Here is a 12,379-nt window from a genome sequence, read left to right as displayed (position 1 = left end):
TCATGACAAAATATTCACAGTTAATTTTCATTTGTAAAACTTGCTCTTTTATGTATATGTAGGAAATTTTATTGTCTTTCAGGTTCTTTTTAGTTCATATTTCTATGTTGCATAGAACGGAAAATATGCAATTTTATCTGAAAGTTTGCAATGATAATTAATTAGGGTGATTTAAATTCCGGCTGTACAGGGCTGCTGGCAATTTAAAAGTCCGTATGTTAGAGGTTAAATACTGCACAAATGCATCATGCCATAGAGAGGAAATCAAATGTCACCATTTTGAAAGATTAATAGATTTCATGTTTCCGCAGGAGTAATGAATATTATAAAAGTTTTCAACAAACAGTACTCCAATGAAGAAATAATGCAAAGCAGGTATCCCTCATTTTACTAACCCGCAATTTATGAATTTTCACTACGAGAAAGCAAGTTAACTGGTATCACTTATTCACTTAATAACCTTCATTTTTGTTACAATGAATAACTTACATCCATGAGAAGTTTCTTTGCAAAGGCAGACAAATACTTATATAACATGGGTGAGGGGAGGAGAAGCAGAAGCAGACTTTTATACCTGAAGTAATAGAAATATCACTCTTGAGATACAAATTGCACCTTGCATGAACAGTTTTCATGGAACAAGTTAACTTCATAAACTGAAGGATATCTGTACTGAAGTTGTGAGTACAGCCACGTCTGTTTGGTGGCTAGCATCCGACAGAAGTCGATCAGTCCCACTGATGTGTTTACAGTATCCAAAGTAAGAAAAATTACTGTTATTTCTTCTCTTATGGGTTGAAATTTGACAATATCACTCATATGGAACAACTATGTGACACATTCAAACACTGTCATGGGTTCCAATAAAGATAGCCAAACCACGCACACTCACTGTTTACTCTTGCCATGATTTATACATTCTGAGGTACAAGACTGCCTATACTGAATGCTCCTTTTATATCAATGTGTCATGCCATCATGAATTCTCATTATAACAGATGTTTATGTAAATGATGGAAACATACTACAGTATCAAACCAAAAAAGCTTTCCTTCAATGAAACCAATATTTGAGAATAACAGTTAATGAAAATGGTTCTCATACTGCATACAAGTTTCTTTAGCAAAGAATAATAACCTAAATTACAGGATGAATGGGAGTTTCTTCAAAGAGATCATGGTTTCTTTCACACCTCTACCAAACTTTTTCAATAAGCATCGCTATATCTCGTATTTAATGCTATGTAACACCTGCAGCAAATGCAGCACGATTAAATTACCTATAAAATATTCACACTGTTACTTTTACAATATTTACTTACTTCGCCTGCTGCAGCTGCGCTTAATCCAAGGAATGATTCTAGAGCTGATGGGTCACTGTAAACAGACAAAATTTGTGCTCAAAATATTTACATAATAGCTACACTTAAAATATGTATTTGCATGCACCAGATCTGCACAAAAGGCTATTTCCATTATTAAATTTTCTCGAGTTATCAGCTGTGAAGTTTAAAGAGGACCAATGTTTTGGGGGCCATATCTATCCCCATCATCAGGTTCTGATGTGACAATGGATCCAAACCATCTCATCTGTATGCCAATCTGTAGCCCACCATCAAAACTGAGTGCAAGCTGATAGGTGGGGAGGGGGCTGCTGGATAGTCATGGGTTTGGCTTCATCTTGTCTCTGGACTGGTACATCTCTGTACTAGTTTTATCATATTAGTCAGGGGGTACCAGGAATGACTCAGACTGAAACCCTATCCCTGTTGAAGTTTCCAAGATTGAGCCTGATCTTGAAAGCCTCCCTTATCAAGTGGTCCATTTGCTGAATTCTTATGAAAATTTTAGGCCTAATTTGTCTTTTACAGATCAAAGAATATGGGTATTTTTCCTCAAAGGAATGTGAACTGTCTTAATGTTGCTTTTCCACCCATGTCTGAAACCTATGTTTTGGAGTAAGAGAACACATGACCTCATGGTTCTTGTATCCATTACACCTAAAATGTCTTCTTCAGGTGGCTGATTTCCACAGCCAGGCTACCACCATCACATATGGTCTTGAAGCACTGAATGAGAGTGTTTGGTACACCTCTGTGATGGATGGTGTTCAACACTCACTGGAAGGAAGAAGTCCATATGTGTGTTTCTTACATACAGCATGTCCCACTGAACTGTCCCATCTTCTGCTCATCAGAACACCTAAGAGATGTAGTGTTTTGTTTTGCTCCACTTCATTAGCATACTTGATACAAGGGTGGATGCCATTAAAATGTTGGAGGAAATCCTTTTTATGTATCCATACAATGAATGCATCATCCACATGTGTGTACCAGTATGCCAGCTTCTTGGTCACCAAGCTTATGACCTGCTGTTTATAGGATTCCACATAAAAGTTGGTTATCACATAGCCAACGGACAATTCCATAGCTAACCCATCTCTCTGGTCACAGAATGAACTACTATAAAGAAAACATTTCATGATGAGGATCTGCTGATGAAGGCCTGTCTGCTGAAGTGCTATGAAAGCAACAACAATATGTCCCCCCACTGGGACCTTGGTAAAGAGTGAGATATCAAAACTCACCAAATGTTGCTTTCTTGAAGGCAAATATGCTGCAGTCTTTTAGTAAAGGCCTCAGACTTCTTAATGTGGTGGTCTGACTGCCTCACTAAAGGGCAAAAACAAAACTGCCAGATATTTTGCCAGTCCATACATGGGTGAGCTGACGCAATTTATAACGGCATCTCTTTATAAGGAAGCCTTCTGTCTTTCTATTCTGGAAGTTGGATCTGTGGTATGCTTCCTGTAGACAGGATCACTCAGAATAGATGTTTACAGTAGTAACCCTTACTCAGAAGCATCATCACACTGCCTTTACTGCAGGCAGAACCACTGAGACCAGATGTAAGGAATACGTGCGATGCATACACTGAAGTCAGTGTTTGCAGAGTATGTGCTTGAAACAGGGCAGTGTCAACTTCAACAGCATCTCCAGAGGAGATAAAACACCAAGATACAGGGACTGATCGAAAAAGGAGGCTATCAAGATCAGGCTGCACATGAGAAATGTTAACAGGGATGCAAGTTTTAATCTCAGTCACTCCTCATAACTAACGACTAATATGTATGATAACGCGGTACATGGATATACCTATCCTGAGACAAGACCAAGCTAAACAAATTCATAATTGTGACCACTAGCTCCCCATTGGTTTGCACTCATATTTCATCACTGACCTCATGCTGGTGTACAGGTGTAATGTTAAAGCTCCAGATTCAGTAATAACTCTATTTTTTTTACTTTCCTTCCTTAGAACCATTTACTCTGATGTTGGTATGTTTGCAGCTCTGTTTGAAAGCATTAGTTGTGAATATGGCATCCTACACTACAGAACAGAGGGTTTTTATGGAATCATTAATGAGCAGAACAGTTAATTATGAGGAACAAAAAAATCCCCATGTGCTCTACTTTACCTAGCAAAGTGTACAACCTGGTGTGCTTCATCTACTGTTGGTATTTCTTTTCTCTCTTTCTGTTATTTAATGATGCTATCAGTATCAAGACTATAACACAAGTGACTGGATCATTAATGAATATGAAGGAGTTGGGGGAATGGAATGTGAACTGACATGGGAAACCAAGTATTATGACAAAACCTACCCCAGTTTTGTTCTGTCTGCCACAAACTCCACATGACCTGACCTGGAATCGAACCTGAGCCACAGTGGTGGACTACTGATATTGTGGGGCCAGTATTGCTAAGAATACAAATTCTCCAAATTATGGGATGCTTTTGGATGAAAATTTGATTTCCTCTTTGCAAGGGATGGGTTGTAATCTCAAAGAAAGATACTTTCAACAAGATGGCCATACACTACTATTACTGGTGTGGACATTTTAAACACTCATTTCTGTAACTCAGTTATTTCAGACTGTTACTATTATTAATCAGTTTGGAGTACAGTGGTCTTAGCCACACTACTCTACTAACATTAGTCCTTGTAATGTTATATTTTAGCGTCCTGTTGCACTGATTTATGTCCATGATTTATTCTGACCGTCTTACAGTGCATACATTTATTCACCTTACTCTTCTCTCTTGCACTACATGTTTCAGCACTAAAGTGCCATCTTCAGGTGCTTTTCGATGTACGTCGAACTACTTCATTGCATGCCCTGTTGTCTTTATACTAAAATAACTAAAATATATATGCGTCATATATATTGATAAATTTTAAATATTAAAAATATTAAAACTGTTCAGGATTTGTCATCCTTATGTCGTATCTCAATACGTGAGTCACACCTATCTTCTTCTATCGGAGTATTCTTCCTACTTTCATGTGTGTATTGTGCTTTGTGTTGTGTCTTGCTCCTGTGACTGCGTGTTATACTGCTGGGCCTGCTGGGTATGTGTGTGTGTCAAGAACCAAGAAATTCAACCATTCGACCAACCATTTCATGCAAAAGAAACTATTTTGAATTTCAATTTTTGGAATAAGCTGCTCTATCACTGTCTCCACTGGTACTGCCCATGCAATCCTCACTGTTCACCTGTAAGTGACATAACTCTGAAATCCCCCAAGTTAACACTTGATACCTAAACAAAAGCAGCAAATCGGTGTGAGAAAGTATGTTGAGGAATTCTGAACAAAATGGTCAGCTTTTATTAAAGGAATTGTGATTGATGATGAAACATGATTTTAGCACTAAAACTCTGAGAGCAAACAAAAGTCTTTATCAAGGGACAGACACTAGTTCACCATGGCTGAAAAAGCTGTTAAGTGAGGACCTCTGCAAAGCAAATGACACTTTCTTCTTCTTAATTATGAAGGTATTCTTCTTATACTACATCTTTTGAGACATTACAGTGGATAAAGAAGCCAAGCTTATGCTGATGTTTTCACATTCTAAACTCACAGCACTATTCACACAACACTTGCATTATACAGCCAGACATGGTTGCACACATCTCAAATTATGCAAACAATGATAGCAAAAGTTTGTGTTAAATTATACGCCTTACTCTCCTGATATGGGACCATGTGGTATCCATTTGTTCCCAAGGCTGAAGTTGGAAATAAAGTTTCACTTTGCAGAATGTTCTCATCTTTCATCCTTTAGCAGTAAAACAGTCTGGCATCAAAACTGCTAAATTATATTACATGGCACAAACAAAACGATTTACTTATATTTGATAAAACCTGGTCTCACTTTTAGATTTAGACAGCAGTCCTGTAACCATTATATATGAAGCATACAGTTAGCAATAGCTTACTCAATCACATCCAGTAGTTTTTGAGAGCCATCATCCATCTCCAGACTCCCAATCAGCTTTGTTACTCCCGCTGAATGACTTCAATTACTGTGACTCCAGTAGTGTTGTGTTTCCATTGCATGACAACCAGATCAAACTGCTGAGGATTGTGTCTGCACACATAAGAAGCTGAACTTAAAATCTACACGAAATCTATCTAACTTCAGGAAGAATGACTACACACATGCACGCACACACAGGATGATCATAACTAAATGCTGTAACTTAATTACCTTATACATGAGGCCATTCTCAGTCAAAAATGTCATATAAACATAGGCCTGATGCAGCAGTAACTGATTTCTCAACAAGAATGCTTAAAAACACAAGCAAGCATGTATTTACATAAAGTTTTCATTGCTGAGTTCATAATGACTGCTGAAAAATGATCAACCTCAGCCTCACAACAGACTAGAGTTAATCTGTAATTGAAGTATACAAATTACATCACTTGATTAGGGTTGCCCTTTATACCGGCTGCAGTATCCAGAATGCAGTGAAATAACTCATCTCATGTTTCTACTTTCTGCTGGTACACTAGAGCTCTCATATGTTCCCACAGATAAAACTCTAGGCATTGAGGTCTGGAGACCCAGGTGACCAGTCCTGTAGACCACCAGATATGAACCCTCAACCAAGTAATCAATGACTGTGACACACTTTCACTACACAATTAAAATTTGTAGGCACTCCATCATGATGAAAATGGAGATGCACCTGTGTTTCCAAAAGTGCATCTTCTCATAGGTTCAGCAGTTTGTTCTGCAGAAAATGTAGATAAATGTCACCTTCAAGATGATCTTCACAGATAAATGGACCAATCATCTGATCCTGAAGCATATGACACCAAGCATTTACAAGAATCAGTGTTAAAGGCAGCTTTCCAAAGTACCATGGAGATTAACTTCTGACAACAAATGTGAACTGCGAGTGTTGCTGATCCCATCGTGGGTGAAATGAGCATCACAGAACAAAAACTTCTGAGAGAGTTACTGACAGCCACTGGGCATGATCCCCATACTCAAGCTGAACGCACACTACATACTTTCCCATACTCTTGTTTGAGGAATATCCATTTCCCGACATACGTCAACAGATAATCGACATTCAAGTATGTTCTTCCACAGACAAATATTGATATATGATCACAAAGTTTCTTTCGCGTTTCTCCGATGATGTTGGTCATATGTCACTACTTGCCCCTGTATATTATACTACTGCAATCACGCATGTTTAGTCTGCATTCTTCTGCCATCTGGAAGTCATAATTTGAACTACTTGAGGAACGAATGACATTCATATACTACTGCATTTCAGTGTTAGCAACATGGCTTCATGTTCTTGTACAAGTGTGCCTTCTGGCGTGAAAAAACTGAAATATAATGCCATGTGTTGAGAATGAAGAGTCAGTTATTGCTCTGTTAAATGAAGAACTCGATACCGACTCTGATGATCAGATGGATTTGGAAAATGTCGAGTGAAGAATCCAGTGATGGAATGTTGGAAAGTGAGAGCGTGAGTGAAACAAGTGTTATACATGTTGAAAGGTGGGAAGACATGGCAATGGTGGACAAGAAACCCAAGGCATAGTCATTTACTAAAAATGCAGGGCCACAATTTAACCTTCTACCAGATGTTGAGCCCATGGATTATTTTAGTTTATTTTTCAATGAAAGCTTTTAAATAACATTGTTATAGAGACAAGTATGCAAGACACAAAATTTCTGAACTTCTATTGTAAGATCTGCAAAAATCAACGGGCCATGTGTCCTGAGGAATGTTTCAAAGATCTCACCCTCTCAAGAACTTCAACAAGTTTTAGTGTAGGTCCTATAGTTTATCAGGTTTTTGTTATTTGTGTACATAGAAGTGTGACAGTTATAAGACGAAAGGAATATGAATATATTTTATACTACAGAACAGCAGACAATTTTAGCCAGTAAAACACTAAAACCTCTCTCCACGCTTGATGGTCATACATCACTACAAGGCAGAGAATTTGTCTTCTGGCATTGTGCTGGTTAAGTATACGTTTTGCTTTCTCCCTTTATGCCCTTGCTGTACCAATTTTTTAGCAAAACAGTTTGCTTAGTGGCTCTGCGGGCATTTAAAATCCCCTCATGACCTGGCTGCAGAATTTTTTCCAACCATGGTGAATGGAAAGGGGAGGATTCCAGGAAATCCTTCATGTACTAACACCAGGATTCTGTTGTACCCTGTGAATGTTATCTTCTTCAGTCATACCTTGTTATAACAGACACTGTGCTGAAGTATAAATGCTAGGATATAAACTGCTGTCTCACAACCTGAAACACGTTAAATACTCTCCAATCTGAAACTGATTTGGAAATCATCACTGGTATTCAGTAGCAGAAGCCTAAGTATTCCTATTGCAAAACCCATAAATATAACATCAGCACAGCTGAGATTTGAAAATGTAAAAGGCATAATTATGAACAAAGAAGAAGTTCCTTCCTTTGATATGACATGGCCTGGACAGAAAATGATGCCTCCAACAAGTCTTCATTGCTGCTGGAATGTCTTTACTGAGTCGTTACTTAGCAATGACAGGGGGGATATATAGAAAGACCCACATATTCTCCTTTGATAAGACACAGACCACATAGAAAATGATGCATCCAACAATTCTTAAATTGTAGCATATTTGTTGCCATAGAAACGTGCTTACCAAGGCACTGTCTTGCACCAAAAGGAGGGATACACATATAGACACACAGACTGATGGGAAGGATTTATGAAGTATGCCATTCAGATAGGCTCAGCTGCCATGATATACATACAAAGTTCCATAAAGATTGGTTCAGGCATTCAAAAGTTGATAAGAGGGATTCATAGACAAACAGGATGGCAATAGAATAAGCCTACTTTAGGAAAGCAGGCTAAAAATGAACATCAAATTATGTGTCACAACAACGCACAGATAGTATCTACAAATTTCATTCAATATGCAGGATTTGAGGTTCTCACTATCCTCTGGCTTATAACGCTGTGTAGTCTGTTGAAAGTTAACTGATATTTCAGAGAAACATGTCTTGTTGCCTCCATCTTCAGGGTCGAAGAATATGTCAAGCAAGAAACCAGCTTGAAAGCAGGTGGCAAGCAGAGGCAACACATACCTCCAAAACACTGGTTGACTTTCAATGAACTACACACCATTACATCCCAAAGCATATAACTCTTCAGTCTGGTTCAAACATGCATATGTGCATGCTGTGGCTTATACCCAAACCATTCTTTAATTTCAAGCATCTACTCTGCTCCGAAACTGTTAAGGGCTGGACTTACTTGTATGTTTATATGGCATTTCTCATTATGACCAAATGAAGAAGCTCCAGACATCAGGACATAATGTAGTTAATTCCATTGTGTGTGTGTGTGTGTGTGTGTGTGTGTGTGTGCACATAAAAATATAGTACTGAAATTCTGGGCATTTTACAAGGATATAAAACTTTACCTATTATAAAAACCACAGCTAGAAGTTAAAATGAGCTTGCGTGAATGAAATGCTTTCAATTTCCTTACTGGTTAACAACTCATTTCTAGATGTGACTGCACAATCATGCTTAATGGCTACCAGTAAAGTGAACAGTAACAGAAAGTGAGAATCAAATCCTTTAGGAGCATGTAAAACTGTCATAATCATGGTGTTACAACATGTTTCTCCATCAGAAAATGTTTTGAAGTCATAAGCAATGCTTTTCATTTGTGTCATTCCATGTTAAATCAGAAAATTTTCATGACCATCTATGAGTACTACAATCTTGTAAGTTTGTTTGGTATCTGTAGGAAATGACACACATTAAATTTTACCTTCCTGTGACCATAAATAAAGTTTATGTTTCCCTCAAATTACCCCACCTTCTGATTTACTGCAATATTTATACCTCTGGTCCCACCCAACACAGCTCACTCTTGTACTAAATGAGAGTTAAATGAGGCTTTCCCTTGGTATGCCATTCAAAATATTTCAGGGAGCATTCATATTGCGACTTTGATCCCTGAACCTAATTTATAACCAAATGTATAGCCAGATTTATGCAAGTTGTTTCCTAAACATTTTGTTATCACTGCAATATGCCTTTGGAAAGTAAGATGTTGGGACATGAGAGTGGTGTGATGATATGATTTTGTCTGCCAGTTGTCTAATTAGGCATGATGAGTCATGGTGTGGCCTGTAGAGACATGTCCCATGGCATGATGACACATTCAGCCTTTCCGTTCATACCTGTCATTGAGTTGAGTGGAGCTGCATTTCCTGACTGGCAAATTCTGTACTGGTTTGGTCAAGTGCAAAAATAATTATTTTTTCCTAGTTTAAAATGGCTCCAAGTGCTACAAGCATTAAAGAACTTAAAGTTTTAATCTGCTGTTGAATGTCAGTGACAATGCAAGTTCAAAGAAAAACCTGAGACCAGTGTTGAACAGATGTTAAGATGTGGGAACCCTATTGAAAAATTGCCTGATTGCTTTGGAAAAGAAGAAGCTGTCTCCTTGAGTTCAGAATATATCATGAACAAAAAGGAAGATCTCAACAGTTTTAAAATTCAGCAGACCTATAGAGTTTCTTCCCTGAAGTGGGAGTAATTTCACCGATTTTCACTGCAAACTTGAGAGAAGTCAAGTATCCAAAGGACAAATTCAAGAAAATCAGAAGCATTAAAGAAAAATATTTAGTCTCAGACTGCAGTAACGTGACAGTTAAGCAAAGGGGAAATGATAGCACGGTTGAAGGAAAAACTTGACAAGAAAAGAGAGTGAAAAGGTTCAACTCTCAACACATCTTCCAAAGACCTGGTTAACCAGGAAAATATGCTCTACAAGTAATGGTCCTCCTCATTAAATTTAATCTTTTTCAATTTAACCTATAAAACTGTCCAAATTTTTACAGCATAATATATAAACTTACAAATTTTATATTCTTTATGGAAAACACTGGCTCTCTCATTGACAGTGAAGCAAATGCCTGGTAACTGTTTATCTTCTTTTTTTTCCCCCTTGGCACTACAGCCCCAGTGGGCCTAGGCCTACCTCCATGAACTTCTCTGTTCACTTCGGTTTTTCTAGATCTTACACGTTCGGTAGGACTCCTTGGGCGGGTGATCAGCTCATCGCAAGGCCTCTACCTGTACACAAACACAGAAACACGCAAACACACAAACTAAACATCCGTGCCCTGGGTGGGATTTGAACCCACAATCCCGGTTTCCAAGCGAGCAAAGACAGTACATGCCTTCGACCGCTCGGCTACCGTTGCCGGCGTTTATCTTCTTATCGCCACAAATTTCCTACACGAAACATCAAGACTGCTGAATGGTAAAGGTAAAGTTGTCGCTGTGCTTAGCACTATCCTGCTGCTTTACCCCCAGGGAAAGAGCCCCTGGTACTCTTTGGATAGGAGGCTGGGTGGGCCCCAGAGCTAGTCTGGACGACATGGAGAAGAGAAATTCTTGACCCTACAGGGACTCGAACTCAGACACCTCAGTCGTCCAGCCTGCAGACAGTCACTATACTGACTGTGCTACCCCATAAAAAGAATTTAATGCTTTCTGAACATTTTATGAAACATGAACGTTAATTATGTTCCCAAGAGCATTCCACTGGTCCCTATCCTGGGTCTGATGACTGTAGTCCATGCCACCCCATCCTGTTTCTCTAATATCCATTCCAATATTAACCTCTCACCTATGCCTAGGTCTTCCTAGTGGTCTCTTTCCTTCTGGCTTTCCCACCAAAACCTTATATGCATTCCTCTTCTCCTCCATGCGTGTTACGTGCCCTTCCCACCTTAACCTCCTTGACTTGGCCATTATAGTTTACAATTACAACATGTCACCTCATTTATGGGACTACCTTCTTAGCATTTTTTAAGTGCTAAGTGAAAGTAAAGTTATCCCTCTGCTTAACTAATGAAACACTATGCCATGAAGATGTGTAGAGTGGATGTATAGATACACTAGTTTGAGGTGAATGGTCAACTTCATGCCTGGCCACTTTACCCCTGGGGAAAAACTGCCCGGTATATATTTGCTAGGAGCCTGGGTGGGTTCCAGAGCCAATCTTGACAACATGGAGAGGAGGAAAACCTTACCCCTATCAGGACTTGAACTCCAACCCCTCAGCCATCCAGCCTGTATCTTTGAAGTATTACGTATATTACTGTGAAATAATCTCGAACAAGTTTTTACTATCACATTTATTGAACTGATACCCTGAAAATTACATTTAAATGTCAAAACATCTCAGTGCACCAGCTAAGTTAAATAATATTTTGTGTTCTAATCTGCCTTCTGGTAAGTTTCTAAACATAACAGCAGACACTGCTCTTTAATGAAGCTAAATATAACCATCAATATATATTTATCACTGACTGGATGCTTTTACTATTAGTAAATGTATATAGTATTGTCACATGATTGGGCGTGACTATAAATGGGATTTAGATTGGTAATTGGATTTACTGAACACTTACAGATCCCAACTACAAGTAACTACAGCTCTATTGCTAATTCACATACTCTACAGTTCACTACAGCACAAACTAAGTCTTCTCAGTTTAGTTTCACTAGCTGTTTCATGTTAGCAGATCCTAACAAGGTCCTCTGCTAACACCCTTACCAGCTGGTGAATGTTTCATGACTAAACTCTAGACCTGTCACACTTATAACCCTCAGCACAGCCCTCATAGCAAACACTGTTCTTCTGTTGCTGTTCAATTGTTGCTTGTTAGGAATCTGTTGCTTAGCAGTGGGTGTTGCTTATAAAGTCATTACTTAGAAACAAGTCTACATGCTACAGTATGAGGTGGTATCAGAAAATACCGAGACTGTTATTGTTGAAACTGCTTCAGTGAGAGAAGAGGGGGGGGCCAAGGTCACACTTTGGCAAGCCTATTGCATCAGTCTGCCACACGACACCACGCTATGAACACACACTGCTTTTATACGAGTTCCATTTTGTCTGCAATGGATGGCAAAATCAAGCAACGTGTCTGCATCAAGTTTTGTGTGAAGCTCGGTAAATCCGCCACTCAAACCCTT

The 12,379-nt window shown here is 38.7% G+C and overlaps 1 protein-coding gene across 4 annotated transcripts in view; it reads right to left on the bottom strand.

Moving 5' to 3' along the window:
• Positions 1 to 12,379, bottom strand: part of LOC111865797 (mucin-12) — a gene marked incomplete at its 3' end in the record, with an annotated part of 176,152 nt that overhangs the window by 124,992 nt on the left and 38,781 nt on the right. For all 4 annotated transcript variants that reach the window (XM_033751966.1, XM_033751967.1, XM_033751969.1 and 1 more), the window contains 2 exon segments: positions 1,322 to 1,376; positions 5,283 to 5,434. In XM_033751966.1, coding sequence (XP_033607857.1) covers positions 1,322 to 1,376; positions 5,283 to 5,320 — 93 coding nt within the window.

Source organism: Cryptotermes secundus, unplaced genomic scaffold (assembly GCF_002891405.2).
Source record: "Cryptotermes secundus unplaced genomic scaffold, Csec_1.0 scaffold757, whole genome shotgun sequence".
Lineage (NCBI taxonomy): Eukaryota > Metazoa > Arthropoda > Insecta > Blattodea > Kalotermitidae > Cryptotermes > Cryptotermes secundus.
This window is presented reverse-complemented; position numbering and strand designations above follow the sequence as displayed.